Source organism: Ursus arctos, unplaced genomic scaffold, assembly GCF_023065955.2.
Source record: "Ursus arctos isolate Adak ecotype North America unplaced genomic scaffold, UrsArc2.0 scaffold_31, whole genome shotgun sequence".
NCBI classification, from domain to species: Eukaryota; Metazoa; Chordata; class Mammalia; order Carnivora; family Ursidae; genus Ursus; species Ursus arctos.
This window is the reverse complement of record NW_026622997.1, coordinates 17104489-17128830: the sequence shown is the minus strand read 5'-3', so window position 1 is coordinate 17128830 and position 24342 is coordinate 17104489. Positions and strand designations below refer to the sequence as shown.

Genomic DNA, 24342 nt, shown 5'->3' with positions numbered 1-24342 from the left:
AACCACGTTCAGGTGCATGACCAATGGTGCTCGCTCCAAAGTGGCTGAGAGGCAGGAACTCACCCCCTTTGTCCAGTTCCTGCTACTGAAGGGTCCGCTCTCTTGGCTCTTGGAAGCCTTTGCGCCAACCCAGCAAATGCAGTGTGTCTGGAAGTGTCAAGGGTTTCTATCCAAGACTCTTGACCTGTTACTCCTTCCTTTGTATTCCAGCTATCTGTCTAAAGCAGGTAGGCGCTCACTCGCCTGGGCAGGAGGAAGCAGAGCCAGGAGGGCTGCATGGAACCGTGTCCTTGGGAAGGAACAGCGATTACGTGGGGTTCTACCCATTTTGCTAAGCTACACCTTCCGGCACACGCGCGACCACCGTGTTTCCCACCATCACTTCTGCAGCAAACCTTACTTGGTTTCTTCACTAGGAAAATAGCCAAGGGGACACCAGAGATTCTATCAGAACAGGCAAGGACGTAATGACCAAATTAGTGGACATGGTTACTTTCGTTGCTTGAGAAAAGAGATTCTGGGTTATGGGACCCCTTTCTCTTTTCCTGCCTGCGTCTGCTTTCTGGTTGTTTCACTACACACGGTCATCAATTAAATAGGGGTAGGAAATGAAGAATTACTTAAATAATTTTTTAGCTCAGTAGATTTGGTAAAAAGGGAGGAAATTGGGAAAAAAGGTTAAAATCAGGGGCATTATTGGCTTTCAGTGAATTAGCTCTATAATCCCCATCTTTCTCCAACATGGTAGACAAGGGAGGGGGGCGCCTAGGCAGCCCAGATCTTTAGTAACTCTCAGTGGCTATTTTTATGTCTTTATGATATCTTAATACCAAGTCATTGCTCCTAACAGACCTGGAGCCAGCTATACACGATTTGCCATTCTGAGTTTCTGTCTGTCGCTTTATCTTGGTCCTTCGCTAACTTCTGTGTTCTCTGTCCCCTTGACCACTGCACCAGTCTGGGACCTCCTCTCTTCTTGTAGGGCAGGTAAGAGGGTCCACCCTCTTAATTCATCTACACCCCGTACCAGACACCTTCCTCCATCACACACCACGCTGGAGGTCCCCTGACAACTTCCTGCCCTGGTCCCTGCTGTGGGCTGTCCAGCCCCGCCCAGCACCAGCTGCCACCTCCTACCCTACATCTCCGTGGCCACTCCTGGCCTCTCTGGGCAGGCCAGCTTCCCCACGGGGTTTCCCAGTAACCATCCTCTTTCAGGGCCTTTGTCACACCAGCCCCCTGAAACACTCTCTCTGCCCAATAATCAAAATTGCATTCACCATTTAAAGCACAACCGAAGACCCATCTCCCCCCTTGCAGCCTTTCCTGCTCCTGGTTAAGGCCAGCTGCATTTGGATGGCTCCTCCCACGCGGCCTTCTGCTGTCCCCAGAGGGTGCCCAGAGTGGAGCACAGCGAAGCCCAGACTTCTGCATTCTCGTGGTTCTCAACCCCAGGGGTGCATTAGCTTCAGACTGATGCAGACCCTCCCAGCCCCTCTCAGGGATTCTAGCGGGATGGCCGGGCTGGGGGGGGGGTGCCCAGCTTTGTGTCTTTTAGAAGCCATGTTTGAAAACCACTCAACGTCATACTCTTGTCCTTTTCTCTGAACAAAACAAAAAAGAGCACAAATTCCTTTTTCTTTTTTTTTAAGTAGACGCCACACCAGCAGAGCCCAGTGATGCGGGGCTTGAACTCTCGACCTTGAGATGAAGCCCGGTGCTGAAATCAAGAGTCAGATGCTCAGCTGACTGAGCCACCCAGGTGTCCCAAGAGCACTAATTCTTAAGCAGAGTTCTTGGACCACCTGCGACAGTCCCCTGATGCTTGCTAGAAGTTTGTATTCCTGGCCTCCACTCTGACCTACTGACTGAGAGTCTTGGGGCCAGGTGTTTGGATTTTAAATGCTTCCCAGGTGCTCACCATATTCAGAGAGGAAGAGGAAAGAATCAGGGAGAATCACTGATTTGGGGGTGCTACCCTGCTTGGAGCACAATGCTGCCCAAGGCGGAGATATGATACATTGGTTCCATCCAGCCCCTGAGTGGTCAGCAGTACGGTCCCCGGGTTCTATTTCTTTTTTTTTCTTTTTTTTTTAAGTTATACTTAATCTGCGGTGAGCAGATTAAGTCTTCTGACCTTTTTTTTTTAAAGATTTTATTTATTTATTCGATAGAGACAGCCAGCGAGAGAGGGAACACAAGCAGGGGGAGTGGGAGAGGAAGAAGCAGGCTCCCAGCAGAGGAGCCTCATGTGGGGCTCGATCCCACAACGCCGGGATCACGCCCTGAGCCGAAGGCAGACGCTTAACCGCTGTGCCACCCAGGCGCCCCCCCGGTTCTATTTCTATGCCCCCCACATACAAAAAGTAAAACTGATTTGCAGGAAACCAATTTACTGAAAGCTACACTGTCTAAGATCTATTCACCTCATGACTAGCTCTGCCTAAACCTAACATTTGCAATTAAGGGACTTGTCTTAAAACCAATTTGTCTAATGGCGCCTCCAATTTAATTTTATATTTATAAAAATCACTTATGGATGAGCACTTTGTGGATGAAAAGATTTCTTAGATCCCTGTGGGTGAATTTTTTGTTTTATTTGCTTTAGAATACTTTAAGGACATTTCAGACAAGTTTGCTTAAAGAGCCTTTCTTCAAAATTTTGTTGCAAGCAATAAATACTTAATCAGATGTTTCGCTTTTCCTACCAACTTGATTCAGGGCATTAGATTCCTCGTTTCCTTCGTGCTGATTTTCACATGTCCTATGTGCACTGTATGTATGTACTACACACACAAGGAAACATACACCCAATACTCATTTCTGTTTAATGAGGCACGGACACCTTTGTAACAAGGACAACGGACTGAGATGAATGCATTGGGAATGGACTGCCTGACTCCACCGTTTCTTTGCAAGATGCCAAATCCTTACGGTACTGATTTCAACCAACCCCATCGGGGAGGTATGGGAGAGGCGGATTTCTAAGCCTCAGTCTCAGAGATTTTGATTCAGTGGGTTTACAACCGGGTCTGGGACTCTGCTTTGTAGAGAAGCTCCCAGATCACTCTGACCTTGGTGGAGACCACACTGAGAAATTGCCCCAAGTTAGTAACGGATTAAGTGGCACAAGATCATTACCAGAGTTTGTCATACTAAACACAGAAGATAAGCCGTAAAGTCACACAGTTATTCAGCTCTGTTAGCAATGGCAACTGCTTGATCTCTTTGATGTTCTGTTTTCCAATCTGTGAAATGGGGATGAATTAATATGTCATAGGCCTATTGCACAAATCACGTAAGATAAAGTGCACACACTGCGTGGCACCGTGCCTGGCACTCAGTTAATAAATAGTAGCTCTGTTTCTGGTGGCTTCGTTCTCATCATCATGGGAATGACGTCCATGGAAGCCAATCCATCCATCTCCCCAAAGTGAAGGTGCCACCACGAGGCTCTCATGGGCCCCGATTTCCCATAGTCACAGCATCTCACGTACAGTCGATTTAATCCATTACATTTTTCTTGTTGCCAATTTTTATTCGCAGTAGGTGTAAGTGATGCATTAATCTTATGACACTGGGTGTGGCTGTTCCCCTCCTGTTTGCTAACAAGGAGCTGGGACCAGCGCATAGTAGGTGCTCAATAAACATCTGGTTTTCTTTCTCACGACGTCTTCAGAGCCGTAGGAAGAGGTAGAACTTAATGACCACTTTCTCCTACCCTAAGGCTCTGCTAATCGAAGTGTGGTCTGAGGGCTGGCAGCAGCAGAAGCTCCTGGGAGCGTGCCAGAAATGCAGAGGCTCAGGGCCCCAGCCCAGGCCTTCTGAATGAGAACGTGCATCTTGACAGACACCCCAGGGAGCCCTGCACCATCGAATCTGAGAAGCTGTCCTCTCAGGGCCACTCCTCCGTGAAGAGGCTGCTCCCTCACGCAGAAGGACAAGTGCCCAGGGCCTCCTGGGGGACATTCAGCTCTCGTGCTTGCTCTCTGAGTGCTGAGCAGGGCCTGTGGGGGGCTGTTCTATTGTAGGCTGAGGATAGAATGGCTGTGAAATCACCACTGGGTTAGATCTCAGAAGAGCTGGGGTTTAATCCCAGTTCCAAGACCAGGAAGCTCTGTCACTTTGCCTGAGTCATTAGCCTTCCTGAGCCTCAGTTTGCTCGGCTGCAGAAAGGGACTATAACCCACTTCATAGGTCTGTTACGAGAAGTAAATGGATTAACGTATACACGGCTTCTCCATGGGGACCAGCAGCTGAAATCCAGTCATTCCAGAGGAATGGGCAGCGTTCTGTGACTCATTCTTCCAAAGGGCACCTTTTTTATAATTTTACAAAGTCCTTGAACAGGTCAGCAGAGGGCCTGAGTATAAAATCCCCCCAGTCTAGTCCTTGATTCCCTGATATGCAAAAGGAGCTCAATAAATGTAGTCTTTACTGATCCTGAAAAAATAATATATTCTCTGCCTCTGCCACAGGTGAGGGTCCGACAAGAGGATGTGGACGCGCTTTGTAATCTGCCGAGCACGGCATCCCTCTGGCCGGTTACTCCCAGGACGCTTGCGGCCCTGTGAGCGTCCCCTAGCCTGATGCTTCCCGTCTGGGGTGGGACTCAAGAAACCAAGACAGTGATCAGGAGGGCGGTGGTTTAGTATGTGGCGGTTCGAAGTAAGGGGGTGAAAAACCGGCTGAAAGTGAATGCAATAATGGGAGAGAGCTTCCAAAGGACGGTCTCGGCAGCCTTCCTTGCTTGCGACAAAGCACTACAAGAAAAGAAAAAGGCAAGGCCATCCGGATTTCAGGGTGCTGTTCTAATGCACGGCACCCTGCACCAGCATTTAGGGCTAGTGGAAAAGAACACAGAACTGGGAATGACAGAAACTAGATTCTCTGATGTTCCAAGGCTTGGGAAAGATAGCAAACATTTTTCGGGATTCAGACTCTTTACCTCTAAAAATCCAGGGAGAAAAAATGTCTCTTTTGCCTCAACAGCACCTCGCTGAATAAAATAGCTTTGCATCTATGGGACGCATAATATTTATGGATTTTTGGAGGACACACTTTACCTCCTGCATCTATAATGATGACAGCAGCTGGTCCTGCAGGGGGCGGGGGGGGGGGGGCACACACATAGCTCTCTGCTTGCTGACTTAGAAATGCATGAGTCCCTCTGCAGCCAGACTGATCGAGATGCAGTATATTCATAAAACTGTCTATGTTGATGGAGTGGAAAAAGCAGAAACACCCCGTTCCAGAGAACAAGGAAAATAAACTGTGAGTGTCACAGAGCCATAAAACCCAAGAAGGCTGTTATTTCCAAACATGACACAGTTCTGGCTTACGACTTCAGACAAGGGAAGGAAAACTCCAGATTACTTCTCTAGTCCGTTCTTGTGTCCCAGGACCACAGTCTCTCACAGAACCAGTCTGGGCTAAAGGAACACACCTCTAGCCTCTCTTCTCTTTTTTTTCACTAGCACCTGTCGTCGAAGCCCATTTCTAACTGCGGATGCATCCGAGTGCTTGTCAATGAAAATAGCACTTAGTGTCTTAATGAACAAAGGTGTTGCAACAATTTCTCAGCCATTTGCCAACCTGGTGTCAGTGGGTTAGAGTCTCTGGTCGCCTTTTATAGATACAGACACTCTACCCAAGAACACAAAGGGCCTCTATGAAGAGTACTTAGAACGTAAACGAGTCTAGAGTCACCAAAGCCCGGATTCCCCCTGGCTGCAAACAAAGGTGCTCACATGACTTCTGTCAATTCCTTCAGACCATCCCAGGGATTCTGAGTTCATGGGTCTGATGCCTGGAAAGGCCACATGTATGACCAACCCCTCGCGGTAAGAGGGATGATGCGGAGGGAAACGGGTAACAAAGAAGTGACCTGTGTTACATGCCCTAAGCCGGCTTGCTCTCCCCAGCCAGGCCAGCACATGGACACCAACGACCACCTAATGTTTGTGACAAACACATCCTGAGACCTTCCAGAATCCTAAAAGTGAGGGCCACGATAGCACACACGTCACCAGCACCTGACTTTGTTTCTGAGTCACTTTCCACAACGAAACGTTTTGTTTTAAAATTTCCCCCTTCCAAAGACCATCTGGGCAGATGGTAACAAGGAGGGAGGGACATGCCTCACGGGGATGGGGATGCTGGGCAGTGGGTGGGGGTCACAGCTGGGGCACCTGTCCTCTTCATAGGGCATACAACTTGGGTTTTTTGTGGTTTTTTTTGAAGTAAAATTACACATTATTCATTGCCAGAAAACTGCCCTTAAAGAGCCACAACTGTAGGTGTCCCTCTACCATGACAACAAACACCTGCTGAGATCAGCACTTTGTTAGAGATTACAAATCACGCACAAAAGCGCATTACATGGTTTGATTTTGCGGTGATGAGGATGACCGTCGTCGCTCCCACCGAGACCGGGGAGGAGAGCAGCGTTCAACTGATCACTGAGCTGTGGAACCTAGCCTTCTGCAGGACAGGCACAAAGGGCAGGGAGAAAGTTCTTGAGATGGACAACAGCAAGAAGCATGGATGCAACAGTGCCCACCGGGAGGACGGCTGTTTGTGACTCTCCGGGAGGAGGCTGGGAGAGTCAGAGCAAAGTCTCAAGTCATGATGGGAAGCATGAATGTGCTCATCTGATCTCAGAACACCGGAACTAAGGACAGATCGAGGCTGTCTTTAAGTAGGTAATGCAGAGGGTATAAAATGAAATACTACATTGGAGCACCTGGGTAGGTCGCTCAGTTGCTTAAACTTCTGCCTTCGGCTCAGGTCATGATGTCTGGGTCCTGGGATCGAGTCCTGCGTCCGGCTCCTTGCTCAGTGGGGAGTCTGTTTCTCCCTTTGCCTCTGCCCGCGCCCCCCGCCCCCTCCCCCCCACTCATGCTCTCTCAAATAAATAAAATCTTAAACAAACTGAGGGTTTTAGAGGGGAGGGGGGATGGGCCAGCCCGGTGATGGGTATTAAGGAGGACACGTATCGCATGGAGCACTGGGTGTTATACACAGTGAGTCATGGAACACTACATCAAAAACTAATGATGTACTACTGTACGGTGACTAACATAATGTAGTAAAAAAAATAAAATACTACATAGATCTTATGGAGCTATCAAGAGGTAGAACATTCAGGGTGAAGGTATGAGTAAGTTCAAGCCAGAGCCTTAGATATTATAAAGGGGAAAAAAGGATGGTTGCAATTCATCTCCAACCCTGCACCTACCTGACGCACGATACTTACTCATGGTTGGAGGACACACTCCTATCCCTTGCACTTACAGTGATGGAGGCAGCTGGTCTAGCCACCTGCACCTGCTGGACTACAAGGGCATCGCCATTTCCCAACATTCCCAGCGCACTCCCTGACACCTCGGTCTGGACCACAAGTCTGACTGATGCAGGACTCTTAGGTTCTATGTGCTAGTCTGATAAGGGGCTGCTTTTCCATCTGGGGATCGGGGCTCCTTCAAGCTCTACAGAAGCACGAGGATCGGATTTCGTCTATGGCACAACTTGGAGCCTATGAACAAGTATCCTGCTATGAACTCGTGGGCAAACGATCACCCAGCTCCTCCTTCAATGCCACCGCCCCAGGAGGTCCTCTCGCAAGCCCTCCTGCTCTGGGGCTGCTCGGTGCTCGCTGAGGACACAGCGGGGACCACGGCCAACTTCGTCCCCGCTCTCGGGAAACTGACCCCAGGACACTGACACGATGTCCAAGAGAAGAACCAAGGGCAGCAGCTTGGTGCCCTTTGCAATTTCCCATTGACAACGGCCATGCACCCCAGTTTCCTTTATATTTCCAGATGTGCATCCAGCCCCCGATATTATTGTCCATCGAACCCACAAGAGCCTCAAGGAGACAAGCTGGGTTGAAATCAAGCAACTGCTGCTAAATGTCCATAAAACACACCTGCTTCCTCCTCTAAAGTTAAATCCTTCGTCATGGCATTCGAGGCTTTCTACAGTGTCCCTTCAACCCACTTCTGGCCTGACCTTTGGTTACCTCCCTCCACGAATCCAGCACCCCTGCCAAGCTGGGCTGCTCTCTAGTTCTTTTTTTTTTTTTTTTTTTTAAGATTTTATTTATTTATTTGACAGAGAGAGAGAGAGAGACAGCCAGGGAGAGTGGGGACACAAGCAGGGGGAGTGGGAGAGGAAGAAGCAGGCTCCCAGCGGAGGAGCCTGATGTGGGGCTCGATCCCAGGACTCTGGGATCATGCCCTGAGCCGAAGGCAGACGCTTAGCGACTGAGCCACCCAGGTGCCCTGTTCTCTAGTTCTTGAACTTACTGTGCCTTGTACTCAGAATTCTGCCTCCCATGTCACAACAGCCTCCTTTCCCCTCTGTGACCTTCAAAATGTGACTCATCTTTAAGTTTTAAACACATCCTCCTTTATGAGGCTTTTTCTGATTCTTTCAAAAGGATTAGGTCTCCTGCTGTTTATATTTCTTGAGAACCGTGTTTATACATCTTCATACGAAGCACTTTCTGTAGCTTATAACTGCCTTCGACCCCTACAGCTGGCGAGGCAACACTTCTTATAAATTCCGTCAAGGCTGGCGGAGCACCTTGCACAGGGTGGGCCGTCAAAACATCAGTGCCATCCAGCCTTACCAAGCAAGGAAATCCAATCCCACGCTACAGCATGGACGGGCCTTGAGGGCATTAGCAAAGCGAAGCAAGCGTCTGCTAAAAAGACGAACACTACGGGATTCCCCTTATCGGAGGTGCCTCAAATCCTAGAAACAAGAAGTAAAGTGGTGGTTGTCAGGGGCCACGGCAGGAGGAAAGGAAAAGGGGAGTCGTTTAATAGGTACAGAGTTTGACTTTTGCAAGACGACAAAGTCCTGGAAATCCTGTTGTACAAAACATGAATCTAGTTAACGTTACTGAATTGCACACTTACGACCTGTGATACGTTATGTTTTTACCAATATAATAAAAAGTGCCAAGTGAATTCCATTTCCATCCTAACAGTGCCACCAAAAAAGAAAGGTATTTTGCCATCATCATCACACTGGTCACAGAGGTGACAGCGGAGCGCACCCGTCATAAACTTTTAATAGAAAGTCCTCCCGTGCACCAAGAAAGAATTTCTGCATTTTAAGAAAGGGAAATCAGGACTGGAAAAATACAGAAAACTGGGGATAAAGAGCAAATTCGGGTATATTTCCCATTCCTTCAAGGTATTGGCTACCCAGAGACTATGAACCTTAAACCTCTTTCTGAGGCTTTGGGGTTACAGTTCATGTTTTCCTCTGAAAGGCAGAAACGAGCTCCAAGGTCACCGTGGTCCACTTACCAGTTTTCCTGCAGTTTCAGAGTAGAATGCAAGGATAGAGGCAAAAGGAGATGATTTTGTAGGATTGGAGAGGAGGATGCAGGAGGAGAACAAGGCAAGTGGGGAGGGAAACTGGAGAGAAATGGGGACACACAGTAGCGAGCCAGAGAGGAACAACAAAATCACAGATCCGAATGTGACTACAGAAGAGTCCGCCGTGGATGTGTCCACAAAACTCGAGAGACAGCATAAACAGGAATGTTGGTTTTGGTGTGACGAGCTCTGGGTAGAAGATTCTCATTAGACATGTGAGGCTGAGAAGTACCAGAGGGCACGGATGCCATTTGCCAGGTAAGTCTGCAGCTGTAAAAACTCTGGAATGTTGAAATTAGCCATCCACCAACACAAGTTCCTTGTATTTCAGGGTCTAAAGACAAAGAAACCCTGGGCAGGTTCACATTAGCAGAAGGGCTTATTTTTAAAGGATCAGCAACACTTCCTTTTCTTTTTGTCCTTTCTTTTAAGGATTTATTTATTTATTTGAGAGAGAGAGAGAAAGAGAAGAGGGAGAGCAAGCGGGAGAGGGGCAAAGGGAGAGTTAGAGAATCTCAAGCAGGCTCCACACTGACTCGGGATCTCACACCCCTGAGATCATGACCTGAGCCCAAGTCAAGAGCTGGACGCTTAACTGACTGAGCTACCCAGGCGCCCCAATACTTCCTTTTCTTTGCTGAACTGCAAGTCTCTAATTGTGGCCAAGTGCTTCCCATGTGATTTGGCCTGTTCTTGATTCTTACAGGCTATTTCTGGCATGTTCTTCCAAACCCAACCCAAATGCATTCAAGTCCTCCTCTCTATAATCAAGTACCTTGAGAATATTACTTATTTTTGAAAGACTGGATACATTTTGTCTTTGAGTTATGCAAATAAAGAAGCCAATTTCCTTTCTTTAAAAATTTAATTAATCAATCAATTTATTTATTTTTAGGGGGGAGGAGAAAGAGCGCAAGCAGTCGTGGGGGGTGTTAGAGGACCACAGGGGGAGAGAGACTCTTAAGCAGGCTCCACGCTCAGCACAGAGCCCAGCATGGGGCTTAATCTCATGACCCTGGAGTCCTGACTTGAGCTGAAATCAAGAGTTGGATGCTTAACCAAGTGAGCCACCCAAGCACCCAAGAAGTCAATTTTCTTAAACAGACTGAAACACACAAGACCAAAAAAACAAAAACAAAAAACCAAACCGAAGAAAGCTCATATTCCATTGTTTTGAATTTTAAGAATAGGCATCTTAGTGAGGAGAGTAGAAACTAATGGTTATGAGTAAGAACTCTGGAGAAAACCAAAGTAGGTCCATCTCTGGCACTTATTAGCTATGTAACCACGACTGAGTTATTTAACTTATCCGAATTTCCTTTTCCTCCTCTAGGAAAAAGAGAGAATAATGATAATAGTATCGACTATTAGGATCGACTAGGACTAACGATATGCTGTAAAGTTCTCAAAAAAATGGCAGCTGCCATTATCCCCCAAGTGTGAATGTCAGACTGTGAAGTCCAGCTCTCGTAGGAGTTGATTATCCACCATTCAAATAGCACCTGTGGGGTACCTAATCACAGGTACCGTATGCGGAGGCATGGATTATTCATGTAGTGTGTCATACCGGACTCTTGGAGACAGGATGGCTGGAGAGGTGATTAACAAAGACTTTGAAAGATAGGAGACAGTGGGTTTTTTTTTTTTTTTCCACTTCAATCAACACTTTTCCTCTGGGGTCCACCATCATCCCAAGAAAGATGCACTTTGAGAATCATTCACCTCAGTTCATACGCATTATGCAACCAGCTCTGCTATGCACCATACTTCCAGAACCGATGCTCCCCCATCACGTGAAATTGTGTATGTTGCTGTTGGAGAACAGGATGATGACAAGAGCAGAAGAAAGACTGTTTGGGAGAGCTAGTAGGCTTCTCACTACTTGCTGGCCAACAGAGAAAATTCGTGAGACAGTCTCCAAGTTCATAACGGTCTTCCTGATAAAGTGGAAGCACATGCCACAGCAGATAATTCTGCTTGTCTTTGCCTGAGCCTATACTTGGAAGTGGCCCCAGGTCAGGCTCACCTTCCTCTAGTATCTTACAGGACCATTAACCAATGTCACTCTATTAATCATGCTGGGTGTCTTTCAAACTGTCCTGTGTTTCCTTTCAAAAATGTCAACAGGACAACCGACAGTGAGAGAGAACATGCTACAACTTATAAGTCTCGATTTAGAGTTCTAGAATTCTTGGTTTATTAATTTCTTCTGACAGAGCCCAGATGTCTCTAGAGTAATTAGTAACAGAACAGGGTTAATGTAGCTGCCTCATGGTGATGCAGATTCATGATGACTGATTGTTCACCTACAAAAATTAAGCATGTCTAATTGAGTTTAAACCCAAAAGGACAGCACCAGGCTTGCAGCCCACAGATATCTCCACCTGTCTTGTCTTCCTCCTATTTCGGAGGCTACCAGATACAGCTCGGGAAGGACTGTTAGCTCTAATGTATCTTTATCCATTCAATCCATGCTACATAGAGGTAAGGTTTATAGAGAGTAGAGAAGTCCACTCTCCTTGGACAAGGGTGGGGAAGCCAGAGATTGGGCTCATTCAGATATCCTCAGTCTCGCATATATCAAGAATCCTGCAGATACCAGGCCACCCACGTTCACGGCTCATAGCTGAAGCTGGGAATGAATGAAGTGCGCCTTCATTAATTAGAGAACTAGATAAATGAGAGGCTCTTGTTGGCTAAGAAAGTGTCAATTCTTTGAAAATGGCTTTTCTATTGTTCTGTTCTCTCTCCTCCTGCTGTGATCAGCCAGATGCTTGTGAGCTCGTATTTCAGACACAGGAGTCGCTTCCTCCATAGTCTCCCTGGTTCAGATTATTCAATTTAATTCAACTAGTGATTCTGGAGAATGAGGCATAGGGCTGGCCTTTCTAGGCCGTCCACTTTCTCTTCCTGTTCATTCTCCACAGTGACCCAGGAAAACTTTCGAAAGGCTGGTTTTCATCACATCATCCTCTGCTCAAAAACCTCCAAAGGCTCTCCGATGCCATGAAAACGGAGTCTAAATCCCCACAGAACCCTTTCTCAACTCATCCTGAGATGCACCCTCTGCCCCAGCTCCGCCACCTCGTCACCGACCCAAACCAATGCCATCTCTGGGCCTCTGAGCAGGGCCTTCTCTCCTGGAATGTTCTCCCCTCGTTCTCCATAAATGCCCTTTATGCTTGAAGGGTCAGCTCAAGCTTCAGCCCTTCCACGCCCTTTCATCAGACTGCACGGACCTCCAAGTGATATTCAGACAGTATCCTGGCACTCTATTACGTGTATATATAATATAGATAACATACAAAATATATATATGTGAAATTTACATATTAAACCGTCCTTTATTTGCACCCGCTTTGATACCCAGCACATATGTGATGAATAAACATGAACTACGTACAAGAGTTTACTTTGCAATATTTACTCTTCAGGGAAATTTGGCATCAAAGCCTTCCAAAGCCTATAGCTCTTCAAAGGTATATAATTGATTTCTAGAAAGAGAATAAGCAACTCTAATTCTAGAATGAAATTGGGAGAAATTCCGATGCTCGTGAAGCAATGATGCCCCTGAGGATGTTGGCTGCGGATTTTCACAACAGAAGATGGGAGAGTCCACAAGGGGCCAAATACTTAAGTCCGACTTCGCCCCCGGGCAGCTAACAAAAGTGTGGCGGGGAGTATTTACGAACACGAGAACCAGTTCACAAGATACCAATGCGGGCAAAAAGCCGCTGGCATATAGCAGGCATTTGACTTTTATTAGGCAGACAGACAAATGGACAGCGGTTATCTCCTAGAGGGAAGTTTATGAGAGCATTCTCTCCTTGTGGTTTGTCTACGCATTTACAGTTTGGGGCCCTGGACTGACGTGTTATTAATACGTTGAATGGTTCCTTTAGAAGGAAATGTGCTCTTTTGAACCACAAGCATCTGGCTTGGATGGACACACACGTCGCTAGAATAGTTTGACTCAATCTTGTGTTTAAGCTGGACTCGAATAAAACTCAGCACCATGTGGGAGACACCCTTCTATCGCAGAGACAACGTTCCCTGGACAAGGAATTAGGAAGCGTGGGGTCCAAGCGTGCCTCCACTGCACTGTTCCTGCTAGCCCTGCTGAAGGCACTCGTTTTTCTTAAACTTCAGTTTTCTACTATAAAAGAGGTGAATATTCTGCCCCACCTCCATCCTCGTCACATCTCACAAAAATGCACAGATATCAATTAGCAACTATTTACGAAAATACCAAACGCACAATGAAAAGGCAGCCGAACAGGTGAAACTACTCTTAAGGCTGGAGAAACAACCCCCCTGAAATCTTTACTCTTTAATTAAACCACAAGGTTAAATCAGAAAGTTGTGTCTGATTCATGTGTGGTGGAGTACAATTTCACTAGATGCCCAATTCAATAGCTAGCGGTGCGTGCGTTCACTAATGCTTTAAACATGAAAACCTAAATATCATTTTAGAACAAAACTTCCTCTTCTTTTAAAAGTATTTCCCACAATACTCTGCAGACTGTCTCTACTTTTTTTTTTTTTAACAGAACAAACAGCACAGACATGAATTTTAATAGAGGAAATATGCCAGGCTTCAGATCAATAATTTAAAGACAAAAACTTTAAGAGCTTTGGCAAACTCATTATGAAGGGAACAAGGTACTACTCTTCATCTTTGCAAAGATTTTGACATTGAATCTAATTCAGCTCGATGGGCAAATAATCGTGAGTCAGCCACATAAATACCAATGTACATATTTACAGATACACATGACAAAGGCTCTTGGCATATGGCTGGCAGGTGCATGTTGAATGCTTCTTGACAAAAACACACAAACCCAGGTCACGACTGCGTGTACCAAGACGCACATGGAAACACCCAAATGTCCCACAGAGCAACCTCACCGGAGAGGTGCAACGGGCCTCAGATAAAAAGAAAAAGAGCAAGAGATCATCCCTTGAAGGGAAGGCAGGGCTGCACGCCCCCAGAAGACGTCTTGACTCACCTGTTAAGTGGTTGGCAATCCTGGCAGTGGGTTTGGGAGGCAGGGCGGGGGGTTGCTTGAGAAGGGACAGCTGCTTCACTGGGGTGTCCTCATGGTCTCCAGAGAAAGCAGCAGGTTTTTTGGGGGGCAGTAGCAGGACTGGTTTGGCTGAAGGATCTTGGGACAGGAGGACTCCAGACTCACTGGCAGAGGGACTCTCTTCAGACACTGAGGGGACAACCACACGACACACAGGAGACATTACACAAACGCAGTGCGGGGGGGGCCGGCGGGAGCACACAGGACGGGGGTGTGGGTTAGCAACACAGCAGAGCACTGACGGTTGCAGGTCGCCATGTATGTGGGGGAGAGTGACAGGCCACTAGAAATCCAATAAAGCGGGTGGTGGGGGGGTGGGTGGAGGGGCACATCAGGGAGGCTGAGGCAGTAAGGGAGGGGGGAGGGGCAAGAGGGAGGAAAAAGGAAGAGGACATTTTCTGCAAACTCTCCCAAGCTTCCCGTCAATCTTGGCACTTGTACTACACCTCCTGTGAGCTCTCTAAAACGTGACTCATGGGACCACGGCAACAACCCACAGCCGGCAGGTGCAGTGGGCCGGGGACAAAGAGCCCCATCTGAACCGAACCAGCACCAAATGCTGGCATCTTCCTTGGGCCTGTTTGCCCTTTGTTGAGAGGAAGACAGGAGATTCCGGGGTCTTGTTTTTGCCCACTGGGTCTCCCCGGGTCTGGGACATGAAGTCACGGAAGGAGCCCTAGAGGCTGACACCAGGCCGGGAATCCTCACGTGCCTGGAGTGGCTGCTGCTCCAGGTTCTGGAGCCAGCCAAGCCAGGCAGCGGCCACCAGCAGGCACCTTGCAGGCTTAGGGGCTCCTATAAACCTTGACCAGACAAAGGATGCAACAAGACAATGTCTTTCTGTCTCCTGGCTTCCTCTCTCTTCTCACTTGCTGGAATGATGATTTTCTGTTTGATTTCCCCTATTTCTCTTTGTTCCGCATTCGGTCTGACTCCTCCTTTCATCCATGAAACCCCGACTGGCTCAAGTTAAGAGCTGTCCTGGGGCGGGGCGGGGGGGGGATGGGGGTGCTGCCTGGCCAACAAGACTGAAGCTCTGAGTTCACTGGGATGACAGATCTCCCTCTAACGGTCAAATCTGTGTGATTCCAGCATCACAAGGAAGGTTGGATGAGAAACACAATACACTTGCTTTAGCTGGAAAAATCTTCTCAGCCAGGCAGCTGCATAGCCTCCTTCCTCTCATCGCTGCTACGATAGGAATGAGTGTACTGACTCTCCCCTGACCTCTTCTTCCTCCCTAATCTGGGTAGCAGTGAACCCTGTAGCTTCAAAGCCCTTGCAAATAACCCTCATGAGCTCTTGGTTCTCCCCCCTCCCAAGGGACACCATGACCATCAGTGTCGGACACACTGACAGGGCAATGCTCACCAGGTCCCAAAGCGCAGCATGGAATTGACTCAAACACCAGCTCTCCTGTCTTCGCACCTGAGCTCTGCTGCTGCGGACTTTGCATATGGTGTGGAAAAGGGACATGGCCTTTCTCCCCGGGCTCTGGAGACTCCAGAGTTCCCTTTCTCCCCAGGCTTGCCTCTTGCCAAAAAGATCACTCCTCACTGGCTGCTGGGAGGACCCTACCTTCTGAGGGAGTAATACTGACCATCCAGAGGGCTTTGGACCAAAGAAGTAGTGACAGGCCAGTGGTACCAAACACCATCTGTCAGCAGCATACAAGTTAACCTTAACCGGTAAACTGTATACAATTTAAGAGCCCATTAACACACTGATTGTATACAGTAAACGGATACAATTTGCTAAGTTGACAACAACCATTCGCTGGTATACCGAGACTGGGCTTAAAGGCCGTGCCAGGGTTGTACAAACACGTGAATCAGATAGGTATCGTGTAGAAGAAGTGTAGGATTCCTTGGCTGGACCTTAAGAGAAAAGAGTGCTAGAAAAAAAACCAATGACATTTTAAATACCCAATAGTACAAAAACAGGGCATGTCTTCTTTAAAGACATTAAGATTACAAAAAATGTTCTTGAAAAACTACAGAACAGTAAGTATAAGTTATGTACCGATTGGGCAGTTTTGTCCCCATTTCCAGGAGATTCTTAGGCTCGGGGTGGTGCAAAACAGAACTCCAAGTCCAGCCAGGCTACAGGTCCCGAATGCCACATGCAGCTCGACCAGGGGCATTACCTGTTCCGTCCATGATGTCTGAAGGCTGGAGCACCTCGTATGAGCAGGGATCCCTGGGCATGGGGACCGGCTCCATTTCGGACAGGGCAGGCAGAGACAGCTGGCTGGAGCTCAGGGACTGTCCGTTTTCCAGCGAATCATCTTCATTTGATATGGAGAGCTCCCCATCTGTGGGAGCAAGAAGGAGATGGCAGAGTTAGACAATGCCCGCCATCCAGGGAAGGGTGACATTTATCATTGGCGAACTGAATCTAAATGTTTTTGAACAATCTTTATCAAGGTCAGTCTGTAAAATCTACACTTGTTCTTTTGCTTTTCAGACACTTGTTTTATTTTTAGACACATGGCATCTGACCACGAGGGCGGCAATTTCTAGCGACCTCTAGAAAATTGCCTGTTTGCTCTCCATCTTTCTAACCATAACCACCATATTTTGTATGCATTTTTTTAATGAAAGTGAATTAAAATGAACTTTTCTTCCTAATTTTTGAAAACCTGGAAGAACAGACGAGGCCCCAGAGACTGAAAAACCAGGATTAGAAATGCCTACTTTAGGGAGCCAAGGGCTTCATGCCACTCAACAAACACTAGAAGTATGGTTCTCTAAGGCCCTAGGAAAAATTCATCCTCTTTTCTCTTTACTTCCGCCAGCATCCAATTTCTCCAGGCAGATAAGTGTTTAGGAGCTCGAAGGTCCCCCAGGCTCCCCTCCTGACAACAGGGACCGCTCCTCACTGGCTATTGGGAGGGTCCCACCTTCTGAGGGATTGAGTACTGAGGGCCTACTCAGAGGGCTTCAGACCACAGCTGAGGCTGCAGCGTCCCCAGGATGATGGAAAGTGCCAGAATTCTCCTAGTGTCCACCAGTGATCACGTCTTGGGGGGGGGGAACAGACTTTGATCTTCCTTACAGCTCCTCAAAGCAAGGGGCCGGCAGCTAGTTAACACCACGGGAGAGGATCAAAGGCTCCCCACACAATGGCTATTTGTCAAATAGAAATTCTCCCAGTGTGATTTCATCCTAGCCCAGGGGAGTCCTAAATAACGAGGCATTAAAGTCAAATTAATTTTTAAAGAGTACGGAAAGCTGTTCCAGTAAGATGAATAAACATCCAGATGAAAGACTCCTAAGTTATGCTTAGTCAGAAACACAGAAGCTAGCAAAGCAATTACCTGCCTTAAAACTGGAAGAAAGAGGATTTACTTGTAGAAATGAAACAGTGAGATGACTCAAGGTGGATCTTGTATAAATAATCCTTTTCTTGTGCGATGCTCCTCCGAAGGCTTTAATGTTATACCCAGCAATGCGTGCTGGTAAAAGGGTGCTCCACCAGCGCCCCCCCCCCCCCCCATTAGAACCGGCCCGCTGAAACGGTCAACAGCGTCATCTACAAACCAACAGGCTTTAGACAGCATATGGTTCAAGGTCATAGGCTATTTGACCGGAACCTTGTATAAACATATAAGAAAAAGTAGAATAGATACCAAAAAATCATCAGAGGCAGATGACAGAAAGCACTGACACACTTGAAGATTGTGGTTTTCTCCCCATTTTTTTCATTGGGCCTTTCTGTATGCCCGGAACGGCGCGGTAGTTAGTGCAGCTGTAATTAACATGACCACTACTCCTCGTTGATAAGAAGAGCAGTGTGGACTCTCAGTACACAGCTGAACCGAGAGTGTTCGGGAGAGAAGGGCCACGGGGGTGCATTCCCGCGTTGCCGCCCCATTGGGGACGGTCCCCAGTCCCCACCGATGCCGTGGCAAGTAGCACGGCTTCGTGTTCCCAGTTCGTGGAATGATGTTGTCGCTGCCACTCAGTCTAACACACCTCTAGGAACCCACTTTGATTCTTGATGCTCCCAGCGTAATAAAGGTCCCGGTTAAGACAACCGGAGGAGGAGGGGGTTTGGGGGGCCACTGCCAAGTTCTGCTTCTTCGGGGCGATGAAAGAATCAAATGACTGCTGTACTTTCGAACAGGTAAGAAGCACCCCAGAAGCAGTACTGGGGAGAAGACAGGACTGTAGCTGGATCACTTTAGACTCTATGAATCTCGGTTTCATCAAGGCTGCTGGCTTAGTACTAGAGGCTTTGCTAAGACCAGAGAAGCCGTCCTAGGGACACAGCAACTCTCAGAAATCTAGCTCCCCGTAGATTTAAAGTTCCTTTGCTAAGTCGCAAAGGCCGCTTTGTAGAGGAAACATTACCTTGGGAATTCCACTGTCATAATTTCTAAAAATACATTTCCACCAAAAAAAAAAATAAAAATAAAAATGAAGGAAAAAGAGTAAGACAACTCAACAGAAACAGTTTATTTATCTGTACATATTTTTCATAGTTGTGATCTTACTACACATCAGATTTTGTGTCTTGGGTTTTGTTGTTTTTTTTTTTACTATTACAAACATTACAATTTGCATAACTATAATCTTAACGATTACACTGGATGACTAAACTGGATTTTGTTTAGCTGTCTTCCTGTGGCTGGTCATAAAGGGGGTTCCCATGTTTTATGATATAATGAAAAAAGGAGGCTCTGCCGATGACCTTCCTGCATAAAGCCTTTTCTGCAATTAGGCGTCTCCCTTTTTAGGAGAAATTCCAATAGATGAAACTTATGTGTATTAATATTTCAATATCTAAGTGACACATACTTTGAATCTTGCAAAACTGTTTTGTGAAGAGTTTCTCTATTTGCACAGCAACAAGGTACAGATCACAGGAATTTCTTTAGTTTTTGGTCATTTCTTCAATATTGACCTTGATAACCATGTTTTATCTACCTACCTACTGATCTAGCAGAAATAAATTGAAACCATTCAATAGGTATGACAAATCCATTATTAATATCATTTATGACTAAGAATGGTAGTAACAAAAGTGAAGACCATCCGATTTGGATTCATTTAACACGGGGTTACAATGATGCTTGCCCCTGTTAAGTAACTGCTGTTTTAAAATTCTTCTTGTGACATTTTCAAACACACACAAAAGTAGAGATAGTAATGTAACTGACCCCATTTACTCATCATCGAGCTAAGAAATCAGCTGGGAATTCCCAATGTTTGGTAATTCCAAATTCAATTAATCTGAAGAGTATGTCACTCTCTACATCCTTTCTATTTACAAGTACGGTTTACCAGCCTCTCTATTGGCATTTCAATTCGCATTAGAAAAACTGTTCTTTTTTAGAAAGAAGCTAACCCTCCTGATGAAGAGGAGTCTCATGGATTATTGGTACCCTCATCTATCAAGATCATCACTGTCTCTTGTTATCGGGGACGAGAAAGAGTTTGCTCTTTATACTAATATTAGAAATTGTATTAGAAATAATATTAGAAATGATACTGCCCTATATAATATTAGAAATTATTTTGATGTTTTATATGACCTTCTAAAACGATCTGTAATAATGGTTTTCAAAATGGCGCACCACAACTACCGATAGTAAGAATGAGTAGCGGGAACAGAAGGGGGAAGGCCCCTGAGACCACAGGGGTTGAGATGGCGCTTCTCTGGCTTCAGCGGGGACCGCAATTCCCTGAAGTGGGGCTGGGTTCCACCCCCAGAGTTTCTGCGCCAGTAGTTTTGTGGTGGAACAGAGAATATGCATGGCTAGCAAGTTCTTGGGGGATGCCGGAGCTGCTGTGGCTGGTCAGAGTTCCACACTTTGAGACCCACTGGACTGGAGGTTAGGAGTCAGAGATGCAAGGAAATCTGGAACGGCAACAGTGCCTTGTCATGATGAGGTCTGGGGCAGGAAATGCTGTTTATGGGGCTAACACGGAACAGAGACAGTTGGATTAAACCTCAAAGAGGACAAGAAAGCAAGGGGTTGCGTTGTCTAACCAGGGATTGTGAACATGAACTTGTCACAGAGGAATATGGGACTGGGGAGAGCCGTAGGGCAGATTGGAAAATTGAAATGTGAGCCGGATGCAGACATACTTAACGAGGTAAAATCAGGTCACAGAAGTGACAGGGAACATGGTGCGGAAGTGAGTGCACGTCAAGGTCATAAATTTTAAATGATGAGACATAGAAAACAACGGATCTCAGCTCAGAACTGGTCACGGAAATTGTGCCAGCCTTATTCTCCTCCTCTCCTCGTGAGATGTAAGAAATAAAGATGTTGGTGGAGTCGGGTTAACAACCAAATCAAGGAGAGCGAAGGGAAAGGTGACAGTGAATTAATTCATTCAACTGGCAAACATCTGTCCAGAGCCTGTAATTAACAACACACATCACAACCCAGAAACCGCAAGCTCTCACAACGACCTTGTGAGTCAGACAGATGTTTGCTTTCAGCACCTTCTGATGCCTGTAGAAACCCCCGCCTGGTCTGCTGGCCCCCGAGCCCTGGAGCTTTACCGCAGCCCACCCTGCTCCCCGCCCCCCCCCCCCCCCAAGCCGGGCACGGTGCCAGGTGCTAAGGGAGGACATCACAACACAGATGAAGAAACGCAGAGACACAGACACCGGCGGGAATTAGTGTGAGAGGTGGGAAAGAGAAGCCAGAGTGGGAAGTTACACCCCGAGAAGCCGATGAAGAGAAGAGCTGAGGTAAGACAGAACACCCCACGCTCCGCACACAGGAGACCACGTGTTTGAGGAGGATTTTTGTCCCACGTGCAGTTTCTTTTAACGTTCTGAAAGTACAATTTACGTAACAGTGGTGATCCAGAGGACTGGCTCAAAAGATACATTGAAAAATGCTTTGTTTTTGTTTGATTTAGGACTTGTATTCACCTAGAACCGGATGGCACCTTTGTGCCCATATTCGAGGGGTTTTTCAATTTTCCTCGATTGTTGTTTTGCTTTAGGAATACTCTCTGGTTTTAGGGTGACTGACACCTTCTGATCAATGAAATCTGCTCAAAGCTTAAGCTTAACTGAAGTTGTTTTTTTTAATACATGAAGGTCCCATGGAGAATGGGCAATGGGATTCTTTCAGGTTCTCACGGACAGCCACAGAACATTTACATTAAATAACATTAAAAACTGCACGAAAGATACTTTGTTCTGAGAGTGCTCATGGTTCATGGCGCTCTGAAGTTGAAGACAAGAAAGTATCAATTTTAATTCTGAAAAAATATTTTTTTATTTTTTTAAAAGATTTTATTTGAGAGAGAGCGAGAGAGAGCGCACAAGCAGGGGGAGCAGCAGACTCCCCACTGAGCAGGGAGCCCAACTTGGGGCTTGCTCCCAGGACCCCAGGATCATGACCCGAGCCGAAGGCAGATGCTTAACCGACTGAGCCACCCAGGTGCTCCTGAAAAAATACTTTAATATAAACTTAAGCTCGCCCCTGAATCTGATTTTCTAGGGTATGCATATGGATTATATAAAAACCTATGTTTAAAAATGTTTTTCTAGTTGGATAAGACATCCTTAAATAAATAATAGTTGACTATGAGTATAAAGTATTGCTTCACACCTATACACTGAACCATTATGGCATAAATTTCACATGGAAAAAAAAAGGAAAACTTTAGAACTAGAATAAATACTATAAGTAAGTACGCATGCACACATTTATTTATTCAGATTTCGCAAGAGGGAAGCCAGATGGGGAGTTTTTGGCTTACTCACAAAACTTTTTTTTTTTTTTAATAATGATTTTTTATTATATTATGTTAGTCACCATACAGTACATCCCCGGTTTCCGATGTAAGGCTCGATGACTCACAAAACTTTTTGATCTTTAATTTGCAAAATAAAATTCTGTACGCCAAATATAAGAAAAAGAGCAGTGTCGTGGGGAGACAGGAGCAAACACGGCTACTAGAAGATGGACTATTCCAAGTATGAAGAGTATGTGTACAAACAAAGTGTCCCGGGTGCCTCTTGGGAAATGGCAGAGCCTTGCCGGGAATGAAAGAAACACAAATGAAGTGACCATGTGGATGCCCAGACATTAAAAAATGTGTCTGAAATAATGTCAAGTACAACAGCAGAAAGGGGAGCCATGTGTCCCTGTGGATCAGGATCACGTCAAAATGAAATATGCATGCAAGCTGGCAAAGTTCCGAAGTAAATTTGACGAGACACAAGTGGAGTTTAATGATCATTAACTTTTTTTCTGTAAAGATGCTTCCATTTGTAAAACAAAATAACAACATAAAAACTGCATGCTGCTTTGTTACATTAAATTACAAAGAACTGGAACAAAAGTCCTTAAATTTGTATGGAACCAGAAAAGGCCCTGAATCTCCAAGGAACTGTTGGAAAAACAAAGCTGGGGGCATCACAATGCCGGATTTCGAGCTGTACTACAAAGCTGTGATCACAAAGACAGCATGGTACTGGCACAAAAACAGACACATAGACCAATGGAACAGAATAGAGAGCCCAGAAATGGACCCTCGGCTCTTTGGGCAACTAATCTTTGATAAAGCAGGAAAAAACATCCGGTGGAAAAAAGACAGTCTCTTCAATAAATGGTGCTGGGAAAATTGGACAGCTACATGCAAAAGAATGAAACTTGACCACTCTCTCACACCATACACAGAGATAAACTCCAAATGGATGAAAGACCTCGATGTGAGACAGAAATCCATCAAAATTCTAGAGGAGAACATAGGCAGCAACCTCTACGACATCAGCCACAGCAACTTTTCTCATGACACATCTCCAAAGGCAAGAGAAACAAAAGATAAAATGAACTTGCGGGACTTCATCAAGATAAAAAGCTTCTGCACAGCCAAGGAAACAGTTAAAAAAAAACTAAGAGGCAGCCCATGGAATGGGAGAATATATTTGCAAATGACACTACAGATAAAAGACTGGTATCCAAGATCTACAAAGAACTTCTCAAACTCAATACACGAGAACCAAATAAACAAATCAAAAAAATGGGCAGAAGATATGAACAGACACTTTTCCAATGAAGACATACAAATGGCTAACAGACACATGAAAAAATGTTCAAAATCATTAGCCATCAGGGAAATTCAAATCAAAACCACACTGAGATACCACCTTACGCCAGTTAGAATGGCAAAAATAGACAAGGCAAGAAACAACAATTGTTGGAGAGGATGTGGAGAAAGGGGATCCCTCCTACATTGTTGGTGGGAATGCACGTTGGTACAGCCACTCTGGAAAACAGTGTGGAGGTCCCTTAAAAAGTTAAAACTTGAGCTACCCTATGACCAGCCATTGGGTGTTTTGGGTGTTTACCCCAAAGATACAGATGTAGTGAAGAGAAGGCCCATATGCACCCCAGTGTTCATAGCAGCATTGTCCACAATAGCTAAATCGTGGAAGGAGCTGAGATGCCCTTCAACAGATGACTGGATTAAGAAGTTGTGGTCCATATATACAATGGAATATTACTCAGCTATCAGAAAGAACGAATTCTCAACATTTGCTGCAACATGGACAGCACTGGAGGAGATAATGCTAAGTGAAATAAGTCAAGCAGAGAAAGACGATTATCATATGATTTCTCTCATCTATGGAACATAAGAACTAGGAAGATCGGTAGGGGAAGAAAGGGATAAAGAAAGTGGGGGTAATCAGAAGGGGGAATGAAACATGAGAGACTATGGACTATGAGAAACAAACTGAGGGCTTCAGAGGGGCGGGGGGTGGGGGAATGGGATAGACTGGTGATGGGTAGTAAGGAGGGCACGTATAGCATGGTGCACTGGGTGTTATACGCAACTAATGAATCATCGAACTTTACATCGGAAACCGGGGATGTACTA

General features: G+C 46.1%; 1 protein-coding gene across 6 annotated transcripts in view; it reads right to left on the bottom strand.

Annotated features, from left to right (window-relative positions):
- The window catches only part of PHACTR1 (phosphatase and actin regulator 1), a 527166-nt gene that overhangs the window by 66786 nt on the left and 436038 nt on the right, over window positions 1-24342 (bottom strand). For 5 of the 6 annotated variants that reach the window (XM_057304929.1, XM_057304930.1, XM_026511501.4 and 2 more), the window contains 2 exons: window positions 16629-16796; window positions 14405-14611 (listed from right to left, as the gene is read on the bottom strand). In XM_057304929.1, the coding sequence (XP_057160912.1) occupies window positions 14405-14611; window positions 16629-16796 (375 nt within the window). The remainder of the gene's footprint in view (window positions 1-14404; window positions 14612-16628; window positions 16797-24342) is intronic. The other variant, XM_048225806.2, reaches the window with a different exon arrangement.